Consider the following 25,292-nt stretch of genomic DNA (forward strand, 5'->3'; position numbering starts at 1 on the left):
CTTGGCTCTACTCTTCAGTCAAACCCTGTTCTGCGCATGTGCGCATGTACGTGCATGCGCACATATTTTTTGCGGCTCCCAGTTTTTCCTTTTGTGAGGGAACCAGTTCCGAGTGGCTCTTTCACTGTTTGAGGTTGCTGACCCCTGGCCCAGAATAGACTTCCCGAAGTGGCATCTACACAGAGAACCGGCTGTTCGCATATTTGAATCCCACCACTGGCCGTAGTGATTAAAGTCCCTTTTAGTTGTTTATTTGTCATGTTTGGTTGCCATTTTATATACTGCATTACTTTTTTTTAACATTTGGTTTTTTTGTGTACAGCCATATGGTTTATTGTCTTACTGTGGCTTTTTTGTTTTTTTGAACACTGTCAGAATTATATTGTTTTGGGCAGCTCTGTAAATCCTGTGAACAAATAAACAAACCCGTTCCCTCTCAAGTACTTGATTAAAGCTTGTGTTGATTTTTTCATTAAAGCATATGCAGGCTTATATTTATTTGTATATAGTTGTATAAACATGTATACAAAATTGATTTGCAGACTCCCTGATACCTAACATTTCAGGACTCTTATTTTGGTAAAAAGTGCTTATGATTCAGAAGAACACGGTGAAGTTATGTCACCTTGAATTTTAAATGCTTCTAGTTTTTAGCATATTTTTCAAATAAATTGGCAGCTTTTGACATCTTTATGGGATGCTATAAAGTAGCCATTTGCTCATTTTTCAACCAAGGCTGAAAAAAACGTAGTATTTTATTGCCCTAAAAAGCATGTACTTTTAATATAGCACATGAGCCTAACTGGGAATATAGAATCTGCCTTTTGTAGTTAATATAAAATTAACAGGACAGTGTTTAAAGCCATGTCCCACTGAAAGACGTTTTTATTTTCTGAAATTCAGATTTCTACTCCCAGACATGATTCATAGTCCAACCTATCTGTTTATTAAGTTTTTAATTTATTGGTTCTATAATATTTCTGAAATGGAAAACGAGGTAATATCATCAACGGATTTTTTTTTTACTTTTATCATAAGCTATCATATCAAAATACCAAAAGAGAGCCAGTTTGGTCTAGTGCAGTGATGGCAAACCTTTTAGAGACTGAGTGCTCAAAGTGCAACCCAAAACCCACTTATGTATCGTCGGGTGCCAGGTAGGCGTGACCCATTGGGTGGGTGTGGCCAATTGGGTGGGCGTGGCTGTGGTGGTAATGGCGGACTGGGTGGGACTAAAAAGTTCAATCAATCAATTCCAACTTTACAAGATCTTTTTTTCCCGTGAGAAGTTGAAATTGATTGATTGATTGAAACTTTTTTTTGCACACAGTGGCAGAGGCCTACAGTAAAAAGGTTTTATAAAACCCAGCTGAAGGCCTAGGACTGGGGCAATGGCGCGCATGCCCACAGACAGGGCTCTGCGTGTCACCTATGGCACCTGTGCCATAGGTTCGCCACCGTGGGTCTAGTGGTTAAGGCAAGAGGCTAGAAACCAGGAGACTGTGAGTTCTAGTCCCATCTTAGGCATGAAAGCCAGCTGGGTGAGTTTGAACCAGTCGTGTTATCTCAGACCAAACCATCTCACAATGTTGTTGTAGGGAAAATAGGAGGAGCAAGCTGTTATTAGGTATGCTCACTACCTTGAGTTATTGAGTTATTTATAAAAATAATAAAGGCAGAATAAAAAATAAGTATTACACTTTTTGTCAATTTTTTTACTGTTTCCAGAACTTTTATGGAAATATAAATATAATAAACAGCTCTCTGTAAGCAACTTCTGCTTTTTTTCCTTCAAGGCAGAACTTTGGAAATTTATACTAAGTTTTATTCATATTTAGTCCCAGTAAAATTTGGGGCAAGGAAGACATGTTCTGGATAATCACAAAAACTTCTGAATAATTCATTTCTGAGGACCAGAATCATTTATTAATCAAATTTGTATAGGTATCACCATACTCATTCAGATTAATGTTTATATTCTTTATTTGCTTTTACTTGTTGTTGTTAGTTGCGAAGTCGTGTCCGACCCATCGCGACGCTATGGACAACGTTCCTCCAGGCCTTCCTGTCCTCCACCATCCTCCGGAGTCCATTCAAGCTCACACCCACTGCTTCAGTGACTCCATCCAGCCACCTCATTCTCTGTCGTCCCGTTCTTCTATTGCCTTCAATCTTTCCCAGCATTAGGCTCTTCTCCAGTGAGTCCTTCCTTCTCATTAGATGGCCAAAGTATTTGAGTTTTAGCTTCAGGATCTGGCCTTCTAAAGAGCAGTCAGGGTTGATCTGCTCTAGGAATGACCGGTTTGATCGCCTTGCAGTCCAAGGGACTCGCAGGAGTCTTCTCCAGCACCAGAGTTCAAAGGCTTGAATTCTTTGGCGTTCAGCCTTTCTTATGGTCCAGCTTTCACTGCCATACATTGCAACTGGGAAGACCATAGCCTTGACTATACGCACTTTTGTTGACAGGGTGATGTCTCTGCTTTTTAGTGTGCTGTCTAGATTTGCCATGGCTTTCCTCCCCAGGAGCAAGCGTCTTTTAATTTCTTGGCTACAGTCCCCATCTGCAGTGATCTTGGAGCCCAGGAAAATAAAATCTGTCACTACCTCCATTTCGTCCCCATCTATTTGCCAGGAATTGAGAGGGCCAGATGCCATGATCTTGGTTTTCTTAATGTTTAGTTTCAACCCAAGTTTTGCACTCTCCTTCTTCACTCGCAACAAGAGGCTCTTTAGTTCCTCTTCACTTTCTGCCATTAGAGTGGTGTCATCTGCATATCTTAGGTTGTTGATGTTTCTTCCGGCAATCTTAATTCCAACTTTTGATTCATCTAGCCCTGCCTTTCGCATGATGTGCTCTGCATATAAATTAAATAGGCAAGGCAACAGTATACAGCCTTGCCGGACTCCTTTCCCAATTTTGAACCAATCAGTGGTTCCGTGTCCAGTTCTCACTGTTGCTTCTTGGCCCGCATATAGGTTTCTCAAGAGACAAATAAGATGGTCTGGTATGCCCATCTCTTTAAGGACTTGCCACAGTTTGTTATGATCCACACAATCAAAGGCTTTAGCATAGTCAATGAAGCAGAAGTAGATGTTTTTCTGGAACTCTCTAGCTTTCTCCATGATCCAGCGTATGTTAGCAATTTGATCTCTAGTTCCTCTGCCTCTTCGAAATCCTGCCTGTACTTCTGGTAGTTCTTGATCCACATACTGCTGGAGTCTAGCTTGTAGAATTTTAAGCATAACTTTACTAGCATGAGAAATGAGTGCAATGGTGCGATAGTTTGAACATTCTTTGGCACTGCCTTTCTTTGGAATTGGAATGTAAACTGATCTTTTCCAATCCTGTGGCCACTGTTGAGTTTTCCAAATTTGCTGGCAAATTGAGTGTAGCACTTTTACTGCATCGTCTTTTAAGATTTTGAATAGCTCAGCTGGAATACTGTCACCTCCACTAGCTTTGTTGTTGCTCAGCTTTTCTAAGGCCCACTTCACTTCACATTCTAGGATGTCTGGCTCGAGGTCAGTGACCACCTCATTGTGATTGTCAGGGATGTTAAGCTCATTCCTGTATAGTTCTTCTGTGTAATTTTGCCACCTCTTCTTAATCTCTTCTGCCTCTGTTAGGTCCCTGCCATTTTGGTCCTTTATCATGCCCATTTTTGCATGAAACGTTCCTTTCATCTCTCCAATTTTCTTGAAAAGATCTCTGGTCCTCCCTATTCTATTGTTTTCTTCTATTTCTTTGCATTGTTCATTTAAGAAGGCATTCTTATCTCTTCTAGCTATTCTTTGGAATTCTATATTTAATTGGGCATATCTTTCTTTTTCTCCCTTGCCTTTCGCTTCCCTCCTTTCCTCAGCTATTTGCAAAGCTTCCTCAGACAGCCATTTTGCTTTCTTGCATTTCTTTTTCTTTGGGATGGTTTTGGTTGCTACCTGTTGTACAATGTTGCGAACCTCTGTCCATAGTTCTTCAGGCACTCTGTCTATCAGATCTAATTCCTTAAATCTATTTGTCACCTCTACTGTATATTGAACAGGGATATGATTTAATTCATACCTGACTGGCCTAGCACTTTTCCCTACTTTCTTTAATTTAAGCCTAAACTTTGCAACAAGAAGCTCATGGTCTGAGCCACAGTCAGCTCCTGGTCTTGTTTTTACTGACTGTATAGAGCTTTTCCATCTTTGGCTGCAGAGCATATAGTCAATCTGATTTCTGTGTTGACCGTCTGGTGATGTCCATGTGTAAAGCCGTCTCTTGGGTTGTTGGAAAAGAGTGTTTGCTATGACCATCGAATTCTCTTGACAGAATTCTATCAGCCTGTGCCCTGCTTCATTTTGTACTCCAAGGCCAAACTTGCCTGTTATTCCAGTTATCTTTTGGCTTCCTACTTTAGCATTCCAATCCCCCATGACGATAAGGACATCATTTTTGGGTGTTAGTTCTATAAGGTGCTGTAGGGCTTCATAGAACCGGTCAATTTCATCCTCTTCAGCACTGGTGGTTGGGGCATAGACTTGGACTACTGTGATATTGAATGGTTTGCCTTGGATTCGAACTGAGATCATTCTGTCATTTTGAGGATTGTATCCCAGTATTGCTTTTCCTATTTTTTTATTGACTATGAAGGCTACTCCATTTCTTCTGAGGGATTCTTGCCCGCAGTAGTATACCTGATGGTCATCTGAATTAAATTCACCCATTCCTGTCCATTTTAATTCACTGATACCTAAGATGTCGATGTTCAGTCTTGTCATCTCTTGTTTGACCACGTCCAGCTTTCCTTGATTCATGGATCTTACATTCCAGGTTCCTATGGAGAAAAAATCTTTACAGCATCGGACTTTCCTTTCACCACCAGACACATCCACAGCTGAGCGTCCTTTCAGCTTTGGCCCAGTCGCTTCATTCTTTCCAGCGCTAATAGTACTAGCCCTCTGCTCTTCCCCAGTAGCATATTGGATGCCTTCTGACCTGAGGGGCTCATCTTCCAGCGTCATATCGTTTTGCCTTTTGGTACTGTCCATAGGGTTTTCATGGCAAAGATACTGGAGTGGGTTGCCATTTCCTTCTCCAGTGGATCACGTTTTGTCAGAACTCTCTGCTATGACCTTTCCGTCTTGGGTGGCCCTGCACGGTATAGCTCATAGCTTCATTGAATTACGCAAGCCCCTTCGCCACGACAAGGCAGTAATCCATGAAGGGGATCAATAAGTATTACTTAAATGTAATTGCCTGTAATATAAGGCTTCCCATTTATACAATCAATTGGTCCTTATCCCTGTATATAAACTCAGAAATCATTTTTCTCTAAAGGATTTTCAAAAGTGGTTGTGGAGTCTAGACATACAGAGGTTTTCTTCAATATAATCTACCTGTTTGGTAATATAAGATAGATAAACGAAAAAAAGGCTTGCGTACATAATAGGTAGGTACCATTTAGTCAGGTTTGACTCCAATTCAAACTTTCTTTAGCAGTGATCAGTAGTCCTTGATCCTCCACTTTATTATTTATGTTCTTCCTGTACTCTCAACTTTGCTAATCAATTTTCCTCTTGTATCAGATGCTCAATATATGCCAGTTTCTGCTTGCCTGTTAGAGCTTCAGAGGAACAGTCACCCTTTATGTAATCTAGGGCAAAGGTCCCCAACCTCCAGTCCGTGGACCAGTACCAGGCTGCGGAATGCTAGCAACTGGTCCTCAGAAACAAGCAAAGCCCCCTCCACCGGATGCAGGCAGCACACAAAACCACGGACCTTCCGATCCGCGGAAAAAACCTCTCTCCATGGAACCGGTCCCTGGTGCCCAAAAAGTTGGGGACCTCTGATCTAGGGGATAGTTAATAATTAATGTTGTATAAGTTAATCAGGTGTGTCAAGAATATTCATTCTGTTTTTAACACTTTTTTCAGGTTTAGTTCTGTCCAGCTTATTTACTCCTCCCATTTGGCCAAGCTTCACTCATTATTTTTACTAAAGATTCTGTTACTGCCAGAAGGCAGTGATACTCAGAAAGGATAAGAATGGCTGTCTGTTGTTGTTGTTGTTGTTGTTGTTGTTGTTGTTGTTGTTGTTGTTGTTAGCTGCAAAGTCGTGTCTGACCCATTGCGACCCTATGGACAACGTTCCTCCAGGCCTTCCTGTCCTCTACCATCTTCTGGAGTCCATTTAAGCTGACGCCTACTGCTTCAGTGACTCCATCCAGCCACCTCATTCTCTGTCGTCCCTTTCTTCTCTTGCCCTCAATCTTTCCCAGCATTAGGCTCTTCTCCAGTGAGTCCTTCCTTCTCATTAGGTGGCCAAAGTATTTGAGTTTTAGCTTCAGGATCTGGCCTTCTAAAGAGCAGTCAGGGTTGATCTCCTCTAGGACTGACCGGTTTGGTCTCCTTGCAGTCCAAGGGACTCGCAGGAGTCTTCTCCAGCACCAGAGTTCAAAGGCCTCAATTCTTTGGCGCTCAGCCTTTTTTATGGTCCAACTTTCACTGCCATACATTGCAACTGGAAAGACCATAGCCTTGACTATACGCACTTTTGTTGACAGGGTGATGTCTCTGCTTTTTAGTGTGCTGTCTAGATTTGCCATGGTTTTCCTCCCAAGGAGCAGGCGTCTTTTAATTTCTTGGCTACAGTCCCCATCTGCAGTGATCTTCGAGCCCAGGAAAATAAAATCTGTCACTACCTCCATTTCTTCCCCATCTATTTGCCAGGAATTGAGAGGGCCAGATGCCATGATCTTGGTTTTCTTAATGTTAAGTTTCAACCCAACTTTTGCACTCTCCTTCTTCACCCGCAACAAGAGGCTCTTTATTTCTTCCTCACTTTCTGCCATTAGAGTGGTATCATCTGCATATCTTAGGTTGTTGATATTTCTTCCGGCAATCTTAATTCCAACTTTTGATTCATCTAGCCCTGCCTTTCTCATGATGTGCTCTGCATATAAGTTAAATAGGCAGGGCGACAGTATACAGCCTTGCCGGACTCCTTTCCCAATTTTGAACCATTCAGTGGTTCCGTGTCCAGTTCTCACTGTTGCTTCTTGGCCTACATATAGGTTTCTCAAGAGACAAATAAGATGGTCTGGTACGCCCATCTCTTTAAGAACTTGCCACAGTTTGTTATGATCCACACAATCAAAGGCTTTAGCATAGTCAATGAAGCAAAAGTAGATGTTTTTCTGGAACTTTCTAGCTTTCTCCATGATCGAGAGCATATGTTGGCAATTTGATACTGCTGGAGTCTAGCTTGTAGGATTTTAAGCATAACTTTACTAGCATGAGAAATGAGTGCAATGGTGCGATAGTTTGAACATTCTTTGGCTATCTATATAGTACTCAATCTTGTTATTGTGACCTTTGGGAGGGAGGGAGGGAGGGAGGGAGGGAGGGAGGGAAGGAAGGAAGAAGGGAGGGAGGGAAGGAAGGAGGGAGGGAAGGAAGGAAGGAAGGAAGGAAGGAAGGAAGGAAGGAAGGAAGGAAGGAAGGAGCGAGCTGTGTTTGTGGAGCTCAAGAATGGGCAGCAATTCTGGAGGGTGCTACTACTCAGTGTAAAAGTCTGGCATTTGATAAAGATGTTCACTAGGTTTCCATAATTTTTATAGGTATGATTCTGCCGTTTATTGGATTATACGTAGTTCATAACTTACAACCATTTGTTTAGTGACCGTTCAAAGTTACAATGACATTGAAAAAAAGTGACATGACCATTTTTCACACTTAATGACCATTGACGCATCCCCATGGTCATGTGATGGCAACTAGCATGTATTTATGATTGTTAGAGTGTCCTGAGGTCATGTGATCACCTTTTGCCACCTTCTGACAAGCAAAGTCAATAGATGCCAGATTCACTTAACAAACAGGTTACTGCAGTTACTTAACAATTGCAGTGATTGATTTAACAACTGTGGCAAGGGAGGTTGTAAAATGGGGCAAAATTCACATAACAACTGGCTTGCATAGCAATGGAAATTTTGAGCTCATTCGTAAATCAGGAACTACTTGTACTAGACAGCCATTGTCCCTTTAAGTCATCATTTCAGACATATTTCCATACATAAATACAGAAACAAAAGCAGTGGGAATGACCTCCCACTTCCTGCCAGCTTCCTTATTGAGTTTCTTTGTGGAAAGCTGGCAAGGAGCATCAGAAATCTTCCCTCCCTCCATCCTTCCTTCCTTTTAAAGGTCATGATAACAAGTCTTAGTACTGTATAGATAACCATCCTCCTCATCCTTTCTGAGTATCATTCCCAGTCCGTTCCTTCATATAGACAGACGACTTGAATATATTGACAATTTGAGTTAATGTGGCATAATCTGAATCTGAATCTAAAATAGTTCTAAAACTGAATCATCACAATTGTTAATTAAAAAGTTAGTCTTGATTTTTAATTTTTTCTCTCTACCTATCTTTATTAGGTGTAATCTCGGTTTTGTTTGTTTGTTCTGGTTTTCTTGGTTTTTACACTGAATATTTCAGTTCAGGAAAATATTTATGACCAAAGTTACTATAGTTTGGAGACAATGAAAACTACAGTGTAGGTGGAGCCAGATACAGTACATGGATGGTATGTTTTCATATTTGTAATGTGGTTGAGTTTGATTGCAATAGAAAGAATTACTCATAAAAGATACAGGGCTGGCTATGGGGTATGGCCTTTCGTAGCCTTTCATGGTAATGTATTCATGCATTCTGGTCAACACCTCAAGCTACATTTTTATGAATTTATAAGTGTGCATTAATAAATATAAATCAAGTTGTAGCTTTCACATGAATATAATGAATTTTCCTATATTTATCTTCCAGGCAAAGATTATGATAAAGAGTAGAGGGGTTGCATATTGCTCTACATATGCACAAATATTTTATTCCTGGAAGTGAAATTGTGCCTTTAAGGAATTTGCATTCAGTCCTGATCTTCTCCATCCCCATCCCTAGAGGAAAAAAAAGATATTTTGTTTGGGAATCAAATGAGATAATGTGATAGTCAGAAATTCTTTGAAGTTCCTTGGCTTCTTCTCCAAATCATCTTCTTTGTAAAATGAATGTTTATGTATTCTGATCCTGAAAGTGTATTTTTCCATTAATAAATGGTATAGTAAGTAGTAAAAAGAAATATTTGAGTAGAATCAAAGAAGCAGGAGTAAAAATACTGTACTTCTGTTCAAATGTTCATAACATTCTTTCATAGAATTTTGTTAAAATGATTTAGTACTTTTCCAGTCATGTTATGTTTTAATGTATTTTAGAATTTACCATTTACATATGCAATACAAACACTACATATATTGCTATTTAACTCATTATAGCCTAAATCTTTTAGTACTAATATATAGAGCGAGATGAGGTGGACTGTATACAAAACGAGGTGAACATATTAGCAAAAGCAGCCACAATACAGCAGGTTCAAAATTAAAAAAAACATTTTTACTTCTTATATTAGAGAATAGTAGTAGTACTAATCGACACTTGAAATATATTCCTATTTTGTTTTTAATTAACCATGTGTGGAATCTGACAATATTTTTCCTTCTAACTTTTAGAAGAATCAAATTGCTTGCTGATGCATTGAAATCATTTGATCAGTTGCTAAAATGTTCAAAAATGAATATCAGGTAAGGAAGAAATATTTCTGTTGTTTTGTCCTTATTTAGAAAGTAATGAAAAAAAGATACCAGCATAGTATGTAATATTGAGGAAAAACTGCTTAGATATATAAATATTCTCTATTTGTTTCTTCTTTGAAGACTTGAACAGATGTCCCCACATTTTTAACTGCTTATAATTGGTTTTTGTTACTCAGCCTTTTCTACTTTTCTGATCTGATCTGAAAACTTGAAAAAAAGCCACGATTATTAACATTATGGACAATGACTGCAGATATAAAAATTTTGACAATACATTCCAGATAGAATTTCTGTGACTTTGCAACTATTCTTTTCATAAAAAATTATATGCTTAACACTCTTAATACACATTGTATGTAAACTGCATATTCATAAGACATTATTTCTTTCCCTTGTCTTAGAAGAATTATTGACCACAAAATCCAATGTATGACATTGAGTCGGTCATTCTGTATCAGTGTAATCAATCTTAAGGGGTTGTTATAAGGATGAAGGAAAGGGTATTTCCAAGGTACTATATTCTACCTTGTCTTCCTTAGAGAAAGAGGAAATAGTGAACTGCTAAATATTTTTACCCAGCAACTGCCACAGAATGAATAACTGGCAAGTAAATTGGGTCTTTATAATTCCTCTCCAGATAAAAAGAGGACTTGAGATCACCCATAAGTGCTCCAGACAGTAGCTCCTCACAAAGAAACTGCAGGACAGCCATCCCCAGTGGTTTAGAGTTATGAGAAAAGAGGGAATAGCAATCTTTTCCCTCAAACTGATTGGCGCTTTGAAAAGGACACTAGGTTCACATACTTCCTTTTCTAATCATTTTTAGAAATTTCTTGTTAATAGTTTTCTGCTATTAGGAACCTTTGGATAGCACTGGGTAAGTTTCCTTCAATCTTTAGTGGAATTTTTTTTAAAATACAAATGTAAGGACTTAAAAATTATTTTGGAATAAACAGCAAAACATTGATTAAAACTTTGATTTTTGGAAAAAACTTAGGGCCAAGATTGATTTGAAATAAGGTTTTGGAATAAATTATAAGAATCCTTTCCATGGGAAAATTCTTTTGTTTTGAAATCTCTTAAAAAAAACAGGATAAGACTTTGATGGTTGGACACTGGAGCAAACCAGAAGGAACTTTAAAGGTAACAATTAAAGGAGACAAACACTTCAATTTGACTTACAGAATAGAAGAAAAGATTTTAACATTCAGCATGTTTTTAATTTTTTTCTTAACTTTTGTACTGTTGGTTTTTTATTGTTGTTAGCCGCCCTGAGTCCTCTGGGAGATAGGGCGGCATATAAGTCCCATAATAAATAAATAAATAAATAAATAAAATAAAATAAAATAAAATAAAATAAAATAAAATAAAATAAAATAAAATAAAATAAAATAAATGTCAAAGGATATTTTTGAATAACAGGCTCAGAAATTAATTTTAAAGGTGTCTACCTCTATAGAAAGGGACGCGGTGGCTCAGTGGGTTAGGATGCTGAGCTTGTCGATCAGATGGTCGGCAGTTTGGCAGGTCGAATCCCAAGCGCCACGTAACAGAGTGAGCGCCTGTTACTCGTCCCAGCTTCTGCCAACCTAGCAGTTTGAAAGCATGTAAAAATGCAAGTAGAAAAATAGGGACTACTACGGTGGGAAGGTAACAGCGTTCCGTGCACCTATGGCGTCTAGTCATGCCGGCCACATGACCACGGAGACGTCCTCGGACAAGCGCTGGCTCTTCGGCTTTGAAACGGAGATGAGCACTGGCCCCTAGAGTTGGAAACGACTAGCATGCATGTGCGGGGAACCTTTACCTTTACCTTCTTACCTGTATAGATGGTGTTTTACAAAATGTAATGGAAGCACAAGAAGTTTTACTAGACAAGACTGCAACTGATCTGAAAGTGGATTTAAAAATGACAGACAGTAAGAATGACATGGAAAAAGATGCCACACTAGACATAGAAAACAAATCAGCTGATGTCTTAATAATTAAAAAGGGATATACAAATAACAAACTAGAAGAGCTTCCATTTTTCTGCACTTTTGATTTTTTTTCTTTTCATTCTTTTCTGTTTATATTAGTTTTATCTTTGTAATTGTAATTTTTAATCAAATTTAATAAAATGTTTTTTCCAATTGATTTATTTTCTGCCTGAATTATAACGTTTGTGTATATATGGTTGGCAACACATTATCAGGTTGGATTTTAATATGGTAAAAGCTAATAGAAATATTTTCTGGAGAATCCAGAAAAAGTCACACCCAGGTATGATCTGGCTGGATAAACATTGGGGATGGAAGTGCAGGAAAGTGGGAATTCTTTAATTTGGACATTAGTTTGAGCTTGAGAGATGGACTCCCTGACTTAAATTATCCCTTCTAACTTTACAGAATATAAACATTTAGGGAGCTTATATATTTAATAGCTAAATAAATAAAAATAAACTTTTCCCGTATTGAAGTTGCTGCAAAGGAATTTCTACAGAGAACTCCAAAAATTTTAGAGTATACAGCTTGTCCTGAGGAGATTTTTTATCCCTTTTTGTCACTTTATGTGAGTTTGAAGTGGGTTCTAAACTATTTCAATCTCCTACCATATGAATTGCAGGTAAAATCCAATCTGACACTGATAATTGCCATTGCTTGTGATCTTATTTGTATTTCAGATTGAATCCCACTCCTATATAGAGTGGTAGAAATACTAGCACTGTTTTATCCTAGCCTTTATATTAAATAGGATTGATCATTGTTGATAGCCTTCAGATTAGATTATGGTAATGAGTTTACACTGAAGAATATTCAGTTCATCTAAAAAGCTACAGTTACTGGGCCTTAGCATATAGAATATATTATTCCAAGTTATTTTCTCTCAACATGAGTAGTTATATAGTGATTAAATAATAAGTGCCAGATGTATTCATTCCCATTTTTTCAAAACTCAATGCAAAGTGTTGATTTCATAAATTGTAAAATTAAATACTCAATTTTCTACATACAAACAATTTAAAAATTAATTTTAAAACAATTGTTAAAAATCAACCTAAAGTATAGAAAAGTATAACCCACTCAGAAATATTGTGTTCTATAGAATTTTAAAATATTCAATGTGTTCTGGATATGGCATTCTGAACAAAGCAATTTATTTCAGGGTTGAACTATCCCAGGACATCATCTAGGTTTACTTTACAAATGATTTACTTCTGTAAATTGCAGAACCAGCTTAAAAATGTCTAGAAGGGGCAAAGAATGTTCAGGACTTTTCTGGAACAGTCTTGTTCCCAAATGAGTGAGCTTTGCACACCAGTATTTATACCTCTAACAATTTATATTGTAAAAAATAATCCTAACAAACAGTTGTCAGTCCCAAATAATAATAAACAACCTTATTCATATGTGCATATAACATCCAACAAAACAGCAACAAAAGTCACAAACCCTCCATAGTAAAGTAGTAGTTATTCAATACCTACTGTACCTATCATTGCTACTCCCTTTCAAGATAAGCAGCTTCTTGCACAGCATGGAAAATGAGAAGGAAGTCATAAACGCATGAGATAAGACGAAAGGAAACAGAGCCGAAACTAATGTATGTCAGCATGATTTGCTTTATATCTCTATTCTTTCCAAACTTCCTTGCTTCTGCTACAGGTTCATGCACTTTCCTCTTTAAAATGCTCACCTCTTTCTGAGGATTCTCGTCAACTGTATCCCATCCACCAAAGGTTTTTGTTCTGCTTGCTTTGAAGAAATTCATCCTTCGCATACCAGTTTTTGCAGTTTGATGCTCAATCGTTTTGTCTGCATATCTAACCCACATCAACAAACTTCTTACATATTGATCATTCGTGTTTATAGTCAAACCACGTTCATTTATCAGCCACTCTCCACCTACTTTGTTAACTTAATTTTTAGATTCATAGTCCATGCTGCATGCAATCTTTCCAACATTCACCGCAAGTTATTGCGGCTCTCATCCAACAATAGAGCAATATTTGCATTCACAGCTCCAACAACACATCTCTAATGTCACTACACTTCCTTAAACATTACACACGATCACATTAAACAATCAGGTGGCCATCAGAAATCCTAGTCTTATTTCCCTCACAAACCCAAAATATTTATTAAGCATTCCATTTATTCCCATAACAACTTCTTATTAAATAATGTTCTTGAAGATCTATTATTTCCTTGTGTTTTGAGCTGGGCATTAGATGAGTCTGTTTTTTTAAAGATTTTGATTGTGCAGAGTGGCTATGCCCTTTTTCCTTTCTGTTTTCATCTTTTTGGTGCATTGAACTGAATGAGAGATTAGTTACTCAAAGTCACACTACGAAGTGGGCATCACATAAATCCATTAATTTTTTTTTTGCATTCACTTCTACTATTTTTCTGTTTACATTGAGGAACAATAATGCATTCCTCCAATGTCAGACTTCACATAAATGTTAAACAAGTTACACTGCTACTCTGTAAGCAAAACATATCCATATTTAACATTACAGGTGAAACTCAGAAAATTAGAATATTGTGCAAAAGTTCATTTATTTCAGTAATGCAACTTAAAAGGGGAAACTAATATATGAGATAGACTCATTACATGCAAAGCAAGATAGTTCAAGCCGTGATTTGTCATAATTGTGATGATTATGGCGTACAGCTCATGAAAACCCCAAATCCACAATCTCAGAAAATTAGAATATTACATGCAATCAATAAAACAAGGAGTGTATATAGAACAATATCGGACCTCTGAAAAGTATAAGTATGCATATGTACTCAGTGCTTGGTTTGGGCCTCTTTTGCAGCAATTACTGCCTCAATGCGGTGTGGCATGGAAGCTATCAGCCTGTGGCACTGCTGAGGTGTTATGGAAGACCAGGATGCTTCAACAGCGGCCTTCAGCTCTTCTGCATTGTTCGGTCTCATGTCTCTCATCTTTCTCTTGGCAATGCCCCATAGATTCTCTATGGGTTTCAGTTCAGGCAAGTTTGCTGGCCAATCAAGCACAGTAATCCCACGGTCATTGAACCAGGTTTTGGTGCTTTTGGCGGTGTGGGCAGGTGCCAGGTCCTGCTGGAAAATGAAGTCAGCATCCCCATAAAGCTCGTCTGCGGAAGGAAGCATAAAGTGCTCCAAAATCTCCTGATAGATGGCTGCGTTGACCAGCAGATGACATGGCTCCCCAAATCAACACAGACTGTGGAAACTTCACACTGGACTTCAAATATCTTGCAGTGTGTGCCTCTCCATTCTTCCTCCAGACTCTGGGTCCTTGGTTTCCAAATGAGATGCAAAAGTTGCTCTCATCAGAAAAGAGGACTTTGGACCACTGAGCAACAGACCAGGTCTGTTTTTCTTTAGCCTGTTGTTTGTTGTTCAGGAGCAGCTTGACAAGAGGAATACGACATTTGAAGCCCATGTCCAGGATCCGTCTGTGTGTGGTGACTCTTGATGCACTGACTCCAGCCTCAGTCCACTCCTTGTGAAAGTCCCCAACACTTTTGAATGGCCTTTTCGTGACAATCATCTCCAGGCTGCGGTCATCCCTGCTGCTTGTGCACCTTTTTCTTCCACACTTCCCTTCCACATAATTTTCTATTAATGTGCTTTGATACAGCACTTTGGGAACATCCAACTTCTTTTGCAATTACCTTTTGAGGCTTTCCCTCCTTATGGAGGGTGTCAATGATGGTTTTCTGCACAACTGTCAGGTCAGCAGTCTTCCCCATGATTGTGATTCCTACTGAACCAGACTGAGAGACCATTTAAAGGCTCAGGAACCCTTTGCAGGTGTTATGGCTTAATTAGCTGATTAGAGTGGAACACTTTGAGCCTAGAATATTGCACCTTTTCACAATATTCTAATTTTCTGAGATTGTGGATTTGGGGTTTTCATGAGCTGTAAGCCATAATCATCACAATTATGACAAATCACGGCTTGAACTATCTTGCTTTGCATGTAATGAATCTATCTCATATATTAGTTTCCCCTTTTAAGTTGCATTACTGAAATAAATGAACTTTTGCACGATATTCTAATTTTTCAAGTTTCACCTGTATATTATCCACCCTTACAGCCTTATTACTTTTCAATATTCTCACAGCATTTATGACTTTCATCTTTTTTTTTCTTGGATGCTAACATTTGTAGCATTCATTTCAGGTCCAGTCTTTGATGTATGGCTATCAGTGCCATGCTAACCTCTAAAATGTTGCTGCCAACATTCCCTCACTTCAATATCATCACCCGTGAATTGATCATTTTAATTTTTGATTTCATTCATTCTCTACTTGGCTGCTCCTTGTTCAACCCTTTTCATTCCCCAAACTCTTTATCATTTCCATCAAAAATTCTGCATTTTCTCACCCTTCTAAACATAACCATTCCTCTCAATAAATTCTCTGCAGTTGTCTTTTTCTCTTTGTATACATGGTATATCCTTCTCTCATCCTCATTTTTGCTGTTCTGCATATTTTTTTTCATCGGTAGCCTCTTTCAGTTCATCATCCTAGCAAACTTCTTTTTAATGCTACCTATTAGGCATAATTTCACAATTCTATGGCACTCCATAACATAATTCTTTTCTATTACAAGCAATTTCATTATATTACTGCTGCCATATTATTTTTATTTTCTTTCTTACTTGTCCTGTATTCTCTCTCTCTCTCTCTCTCTCTCTCTCTCTCTCTCTCTCTCTCTCTCTCTCTCTCTCTCTCTCTCCCCTCTCTCTCTCTCTCATTGTCCTTATGTCCCGTATCTCTCAGTCTTTCCTTGTAAACAATCAGGCAGTCGTTCTTTGGCCTTCTGTATGTTTCTTTGCCCACTAGATGGCACTGTTTCACAGAAGGGACGTGGGAGCATGGGACCCAGTTAGATCTGGCGGGATGGACGGACACAGTGGGCATATATAGGCAGTTCTGCAAATAACCAGGTCCTGTATCATGCAGCACTTTAGATTTATAGAGTTATAGGTAAGTACAGCGCCTTAAAATAACATATTCTATTTAGAGAGCCCCAATTAATTTAGACTAGGTGAAGTTTTTGGACACTTTCCAAAGGCAACAATATTACAGTACAAGGGAAGTTACTGCAACATGATCCATTTTCTCCAGAAAAGACTACATCTACTGTGATAGTATAAACTACTGAATTGTACTTCTAGTTTCTGTTGCCAGCTGAGCATCCAGATGAAATAAGCTTGTAATGACACTTCATATTCATTGTAAGAATGAATGTTGAATAGATGTACTTATGAATTAAGTATTACCCTTGCTGATTTCTTATGACAATGGGACAGATTCTTTCTTTTTTTAATTGCAGGGTGGCCCATTCGTTGAAATCTTCAGTGCTCAAGGCAAGAACACTGGGACCAAATGGAAAATTTTGGGCAATCCTTCAGTCATAGGGAAAGTATGTTTTGGAAAGATGGTAAAAGCCTGATTATAAAGTGTAGAGTTGTTTTTTTTTCTTTAAAAAAATGAAAGCTTTGACTAACTTTGAAAAAAATATCTCTTTCATTCCTTTAATCAGGGCAGAATAACTAGCAATAACTAGTCTAAATGCAGATAAAATCTGTTAGGTTTTTGTGTATTTAAGATCTCCAGGGTTTTTGTTTGAATAGATTTTGGCGGGGTGTGTGTGGATATTTATTTGTTTGTTTGTTTTTATTTAATAAATTTATATAGCCACCCATGTTCGTATACAGTGTATGACACTGCAGCATACAAGATAAAGATATTTGTTTGTATCTTTATGTTTTCTATATAATAAAACAAACTCTTTTAGTCTGTTAAGAAAATGAACATCTCTAGTCAGGAAATATATTTATTAGGACTAAATAAAATGCACAAGTTTGGGGCAAGTTTTCAAGATACCAGGTATTTCCACGCTTTTTAACAAAATTAGAGATACAGAGAAGGAGAATGGAAGGAAGGAGATTCCTGATGTCCTCGTGAAGCCTGCATAGTCAGCATCTTAAATAGATTTTGTTGTTAGCTGCGAAGTTGTGTCCGACCCATTGCGACCCTATGGACAACGTTCCTCCAGGCCTTCCTATCCTCTACCATCTTCTGGAGTGCATTTAAGCTCACGCCTACTGCTTCAGTGACTCCATCCAGCCACCTCATTCTCTGTCGTCCCTTTCTTCTCTTGCCCTCAATCTTTCCCAGCATTAGGCTCTTCTCCAGTGAGTCCTTCCTTCTCATTAGGTGGCCAAAGTATTTGAGTTTTAGCTTCAGGATCTGGCCTAAAGAGCATTCAGTGTTGATTTCTTCTAGGACTGACCGGTTTGATCGCCTTGCAGTCCAAGGGATTCACAGGAGTCTTCTCTAACACCATAGTTCAAAGGCCTCAATTCTTTGGCACTCAGCCTTTCTTATGGTCCAACTTTCACTGCCATACATTGCAACTGGGAAGACCATAGCCTTGACTATACACAATTTTGTTGACAGGGTGATGTCTCTGCTTTTTAGTGTGCTGTCTAGATTTGCCATGGCTTTCCTCCCAAGGAGCAAGCGTCTTTTAATTTCTTGGCTACAGTTCCCATCTGCAGTGATCTTGGAGCCCAGGAAAATAAAATCTGTCTGTCAGGACCCACCTCAATCCACATCTTAGGAAATAAGAACTCTTGGATGCAAGTTTAGTCCAAAAGGAAAATGTTTACTAGGATGGAATCGATTGTGGGAATACAAGACGGAAACTGCTCTGACTAGTTTGATATGTTCCTCTTTGGTTTCTGTGAAGATAAGGATGTCATCGAGGTAAACCAGGACCCCCTTATATAGGTGCTCTCTCAGCACGTCATTAATTAATTGCATAAAGACTACGGGGGCCCCTTGCAGTCCGAATGGCAATACTTTGAATTGATAGCACCCCATTGGGCAGTTGAATGCAGTCTTCCATTCGTCTCCTTCCTTAATCCTAATACGGTAGTATGCTTCCCTCAGGTCTAGTTTGGTAAAAATCTTTCCTTTCGATAGGTGGGATAACATATCCTTCATTAGGGGAAGGGGGTACAGATTACATTCACTAATTGTGTTCAAATTTCTATAGTCCACAACCAAACGAAAGGACCCATCCTTCTTCTCCCTGAACAGAACCGGGGCGGCCACTTTTGGTTTGGCAGGCTCAATAAATCCTCTTTCTAAGTTTTTCTTTATGAATCTCTCCATTTCTGCCATTTCCCTTGGGCTCATGGCATACATCCTGGGTTTTGGGAGTTTTGCCCCAGGTTTGAATTCTATGGTGCAGTCTGTGGGGCGGTGGGGGGGAAGCTCATCTGCTCTTTCCTCACTGAAAACCTCAGCCAGGTCCCTGTATTCCTCCGGTATCTCTGGTAATCCCTTCTCTTTCCCCACTGCTGCTGTCTCCTCCCTCTGAGTTGGGGGGGTGCTTTTGGAGTCTAAGTTCTTCTGCCCCCCCTTTGGGAAATTGAATTCTGCTGTCCTCCAGTTTATCCCGGGGTTCCATTTCTTCAGCCATTCCAGTCCTAGGATCATTGGGCATTCCATGCCTGGAGCCACTATAAACGTTATGTCCTCCTCATGGGGCCCCAGTGATAGGTGGATTGGTAAAGTGGCTAGGGTGGCTGGTCCTCCCCCTGATATTGTCCCATCTAATTGACTAAAAGAGATTGGTTGTTTTAGCCTCCTCACTGGGATGCTCAATCTCTCCACCAGCGTTGGGCTGATAAGGCAGCGGATGCACCCAGAGTCTATCAGAGCTTTTATTTTGGCTGCTTCAGGCATAGGGGAAGCTAATATAGTCACTGTCTTAAGTATGGGTGGAAGGGGTCTACTTACCAATGGTTCTCCCTCTGAGCTGTCTTCCGAGTTGTCCACCGTCCCTGCGGTGCAGGCCGGAGTCCAGTCCCAGTTCCTGGCAGGAATTGTGGACTCTACAGCCTCTGTCCCCTTCATGGAAGATTCTTTTGTATTTCCTTGGGGCTTCCCCGGCTTCTTGGAGGATGATGCCTCTGGTTTTCGTGGGGGGGCTTTTGAACGACATTCTGCAGCACGGTGGCCCTCTCTCCCGCAGTTGAAGCAACCTGTTGATTTTTTGGCTGTGGCTGGTTTTTGTCAGATTCCGTCTACTGTCAGGACCCACCTCAATCCACATCTTAGGAAATAAGAACTCTTGGATGCAAGTTTAGTCCAAAAGGAAAATGTTTACTAGGATGGAATCGATTGTGGGAATACAAGACGGAATCTGACAAAAGTTACATGTCAATCCTATATAAAGCATTCCCATTTCAGCCCCTCCCCTCATCCATTTGGTCCAGCTGTCATCAGTTGCTAGGTGTCAGGTCCTTCCATGGGAAAGGGAACTCTCCTTGGTTTTATGGTTATTGCTTTCCTTTTCAGTTGTAAATGAAGATACAAATATATAAATATAAATATAAAAATATTTAATATAAATATATAAATATATAAATATAAATATAAAAATATAAATGGATTCTGACACTGTCACTACCTCCATTCCTTCCCCATCTATTTGCCAGGAATTGAGAGGGCCGGATGCCATGATCTTGGTTTTCTTAATGTTAAGTTTCAACCCAACTTTTGCACTCTCCTTCTTCACCCGCAACAAGAGGCTCTTTAGTTCTTCTAATAGATTATTCACTCCTAAATATAATTTAAGTTTTAGTTTCATTTACTTAAACTAATTGGATAAAACTACTCAGGCTTTTCTTGTGGATAAAATAGTGAAGCAAGCAACTGTTTTAATATGGCAGGTTGTCAAGACAGAAAAAACAATAAAATAAATATGGTAAATGTTAGTGAAATGAAGGATGATATTTTGACATACTAAGTGGAAGATAGTCCTGACATCCTAACTGCAATGCCATTTTTCACAAGAGTTATTTTCAGTGGATCCGGTGTGCATTTTCAGAATTATGCTATACTGGGCAGTGAATTCAACATATATTATCTCTTGACATCAACGTACAGGCTTTGCATCCATTCCATTTTAATACTCCAGCTTTCCACTTGTATTAGACTTATAAAAAATACCATTTAAGCATGTTGGCAATTCCTGACCTAAAATCAAACATATTACTCACCTTAACAGTTATAAATATGAGTGTGGCTAACCATTTCTGTCATATGCAAGTAGGCATTATGACTAATAAATCTTGCAGTTGATGCATTTATTCAGTTGCAGGGGATATTTTGATGGCGACACACTTTTTGTTGGTTTGTTAGGAATATGATAAGGAAGTGAAAGGTTTCGTCATTGTCCTGGAAGGAAGCGGTCAAACCAACAAGATGCAGCTTCCAAAAGAAACTAAGCAGGCCCGTAAGTATAAAAGTATTATAAAATGTCATAAAACATACTAGTCTGTGTGATGTTTTCAGAACAAGTGGTGCACAAAGTATATTAATGGGAACAAAACATCCCTTTATGAAGCTTCAAACAGCCTTGCCCTTCAGAAGATTCATGAGGCTGTTCTCCAGTGGTATGTTTCATTAAACGAATTGACTGTTCAACCACTTAAACAGGCAGATAGCTGGAAAGTGCTTTTGAAGCAGCTATAAAGTCATTCCAAAGGTTGGAAATGTTTCCAACATTTACATTCCAAATGTAAAATGCTTCTTGCAGATATATTTTGATTACACTAAGGTGTTTTGTGAAGCAGCTGTTTCTAGTGCTATGCACAGCCCTAGCTGTTAATTAAGTTAGCATTGGGTTAGCTGAATAATACTTACCTAGTTACAGTTTTAGCTGTATTTGTTCAACATTAAAGTAAAAAAAAATAGGGTGGGATCTTACAGACCATGTTGAATCTTCCCTGAATTTTAAAGGTGGTTTGGCAATTACCAGTTTCTCTGGAATGTTTAATTTTTGAATTGGTACATCTCTAATATATACCACTTTTATACAGCCAAAGAGTTCTTAATTTTTTTCTTTGAATACTTTTTCAAGTAAATTGATAGAGCAAACAATGAAGTAATATCATCCCAAGGATCTAGTTAAATGTGATCAATATTCTTCCAATTTCACCTAACAATACCTATTGTTCTCATCAACAAGATAAAAAAATATTTTACACCTATAAGATGACTCCATATCTCTTCAGTTGTTGGGATATTCTAATGCTAATATTTCATAAACTTGCATTTTCAACTCTTGTCACTCTGCAATAACTAAGTTTAACTTTAAGTTTAAGTTTATTGAATTTATATACCGCCCTTTTCCCGTAGGACTCAGGGCGGTTTACAAGGTATTTAAAAACGTCAATACAATACAAAAATTAAAAACAATTAAAAATAATTAAATTTGATCCCTGAAAAGTATAAAACCCCCAATTAAAAACTCTCAGCCTGGGCCGGAAAGCTCAAAGAGCCAGGTCTTCAGGTCCCGGCAGAATGAACGAAGGTCGGGGGCAGTCCTAAGCTCCACGGGCAGCTGGTTCCAAAGGGCAGGCGTACCCACTGAGAAGGCCCTCCCCCTGGGTGTTATCCGCCGGCAGTCTTTTACCGGCGGCACCCTGAGAAGGCCCTCCCTGTGGGAGCGCACAGGACGAAGGGAATTTGATGCCGGCAGCAGGTGTTCCCTCAAATATCCCGGACCCAAGCCATTTAGGGCTTTATAGGTCATCACCAGCACCTTGAATCTCACCCGGAGGGCAACCGGAAGCCAATGCAGCTCGCGGAGTAGAGGTGTTACATGGGAGTATCGGGAAGCCCCCATCACAACTCGCGCGGCCGCATTCTGCACCAGCTGAAGCCTCTTTTAAACTCTTTAGGAGCAGTAACGGTGTTTTCCATTTGTCATATAATCTATCAAGCATGAACTACCTTTTATATCCATATATGACCGACGTGTACTGCTAAATCAGTATGTATATGCTGAAGACCTTGAAATGCACCAAGGCCATAAAAACATTAGAAAGCAAACAATTGTTCTTATGTTAAAAGCTCAAACACACTGAAGCCAAAGGTTCATATACTGTCCTTCCAAATACTAGAAGATATTTTCATCACTATTTATTTAGAAATAATTATATTTCTGGAAACAAAAATTTAGAGGGATAGTTAAAAACACGATTAAGCCTTGCTGCCATTCTTTCAGACAAGAAGGCTGTAACACTGTTGCTGCCATAAAAAGACAGGTAGTCCTCGACTTACAATGGTTCATTCAGTGACCCTTCAAAGTTACAATGGCACGGAAAAAAAGTGACTTACACTGTGTCATCCCCGCGGTCACATGATCAAAATTCAGACGCTTGGCAACTGACTCATATTTATGATGTTTGCAATGTCCTTGGGTCATGTGATCCCCTTTTGCAACCTTGTTATAAACAAAGTCAATGGAGAAGCCAGATTCACTTAATAACAAGTGTTGCTAACTTAACAATTGCAGTGATTCACTTAATAACTGTGGCAAGACAGGTTGTAAAATAGGGCAAAATTCACTTAACAAATGTTTCACTGATCAACAGAAATTTGGTGCTCAATTGTGTTCCTAAGTCAAGGAGTACCTGTAGTCTTAAAAGGTAAAGGTAAAGGTTCCCCTGCACATGCGTGCTAGTCGTTTCTGACTCTAGGGGCCAGTGCTCATCTCCATTTCAAAGCCGAAGAGCTTGTCCGAGGACGTCTCCGTGATCATGTGGCCGGCATTACTGGATGGCAAAGGCGCACGGAACGCTGTGCTACACAAAGGATTTTTTGGAAAAAAAACTAAGGGCTGATATAATTTACTTAGTCTCCATAAATTTCCCATAGGTTATTAGATACCTGACCATGGGGCTTGCTCAACATTTTCCAATAGATACTTGGACACCGTTCTGAGCCCTTCATTGAGATAGTTTGGAAATTCTTCCGCTACAGATAATTTTTGCATACTGCAGTAGGTGCTTAGAGTTTTAGCAGGGAGACACATGTACAAACTAACAAATTGTATATGTGTGTGTTGCACAAGTATTGGAGTCTTCCTTGGCAATACCATTTGAGGATATAATTTGCCATGCAAGAAAATTACATCTCTCTGCTGTATCTTGAAGTAACCTGGAGATCAATCACCAGCAAAACTTTTTCAGGGAGCGTGCAAAGACCCCACTTTTCAATGGTAGGTCTAAGCAGCCTGGCTCACGTCTGCTGAAGTGTGATTTTTCAGAATGGAATGGAATTAGAATTAGAGTAGAGTAGAGTAGAGTAGAGTAGAGTAGAGTAGAGTAGAATTAGAATAGAATAGAATAGAATAGAATAGAATAGAATAGAATAGAATAGAATAGAATAGAATAGAATAGAATAGAATAGAATAGAATAGAATAGAATAGAATAGAATAGAATGTTTATTTATTTTATTTTATTTATTTTATTAAATTTATATACCACCCTTTCCCGAAGGACTCAGGGCGGTTTACAGGGCATTTAAAACAACCAATACAAAAGTTAAAAACAAATTAAAAAAAATTAAACCATCCCTAGAATTAAAAACCCCAGTTAAAAATTCTCAGCCTGGGCCGGAGAACTCAAAGAGCCAGGTTTTCAGGTCCCGGCGAAATGTGCGGAGGTCGGGGGCAGTCCTAAGCTCCACGGGCAGCTGGTTCCAGAGGGCAGGCGCACCCACAGAGAAGGCCCTTCCCCTGGGTGTTATCCGCCGACAGTCTTTTATCGGCGGCACCCTGAGAAGACCCTCCCTGTGGGAGCGCACTGGACGAAGGGAGCTTGATGCCGGCAGCAGGTGTTCCCTCAGATATCCCGGACCCAAGACATTTAGGGCTTTATAGGTCATCACCAGCACCTTGAATCTCACCCGGAGGGCAACCGGAAGCCAATGCAGCTCGCGGAGTAGAGGTGTTACATGGGAGTATCGGGAAACCCCCATCACAACTCGCGCGGCCGCATTTTGCACCAGCTGAAGCCTCCGAGTGGTCCTCAAGGGCAGCCCCATGTAGAGAGTGTTGCAGTAGTCTAGACGGGAGGTCACGAGCGCATGAGTGACTGTGCGTAGGGCATCTCGGTCCAGATAGGGTCGCAACTGGTGCACCAGGCGAACCTGGGCAAAAGCCCCCCTGGCCACGGCTCCTATATGATAGAATAGAATAGAATAGAATAGAAGAATAGAATAGAATAGAATAGAATAGAATAGAATAGAATAGAATAGAATAGAATAGAATAGAATAGAATAGAACAGAACAAAACAGAATAGAATAGAATAGAATAGAATAGAATAGAATAGAATAGAATAGAATAGAATAGAATAGAATAGAATAGAATAGAATCTGGAATGGACCTTGGAGGTCTTCTAGTCCAGCCCCCTGCTCAAACAGGAGAACCTAAACCATCTCAGACAAGTGACTTGTCTAGCCTCTTCTTAAAAACCTCCAGTGATGGAGCACCCGTGATTTCTGGAGGCAAGCTTGTCCACTGGTTTAATTGTCCTCACTGTCAGGAAGTTTCTCCTTAATTCCAGGTTGCTTCTCTCTTTGAGCAGTTTCCAACCATTGTTTCTTGTCATGCCCTCTTGGTGCTTTGGTGAATAACGTGACCCCCTTGTCTTTGTGGCAGCCCCTCAAATCCTGGAACACTGCTATCATGTCTTCCCTATTTCTTCTTTTCTTTAGACTAGCCAAGCTCAAGTCCTGCAGCCGTTCTTCGTATAACTGTTCAAACTTACAACAGAACTGAAAGAAGTGACTTATAACCATT

The 25,292-nt window shown here is 39.3% G+C and overlaps 1 protein-coding gene across 1 annotated transcript in view; it reads left to right on the forward strand.

The window, feature by feature from the left end:
- Window positions 1-9,600: 9,600 nt before the first annotated feature.
- The window catches only part of CFAP20DC (CFAP20 domain containing), a gene marked incomplete at its 5' end in the record, with an annotated part of 184,909 nt that continues 169,217 nt past the window's right edge, over window positions 9,601-25,292 (forward strand). The window contains 3 exons of the mRNA XM_081319078.1: window positions 9,601-9,621; window positions 16,954-17,043; window positions 20,841-20,934. Of these exons, the coding sequence (XP_081175204.1) occupies window positions 9,601-9,621; window positions 16,954-17,043; window positions 20,841-20,934 (205 nt within the window). The remainder of the gene's footprint in view (window positions 9,622-16,953; window positions 17,044-20,840; window positions 20,935-25,292) is intronic.

Source organism: Vipera berus (assembly GCF_964194415.1).
Source record: "Vipera berus genome assembly, chromosome: 2".
Taxonomy (NCBI): Eukaryota; Metazoa; Chordata; class Lepidosauria; order Squamata; family Viperidae; genus Vipera; species Vipera berus.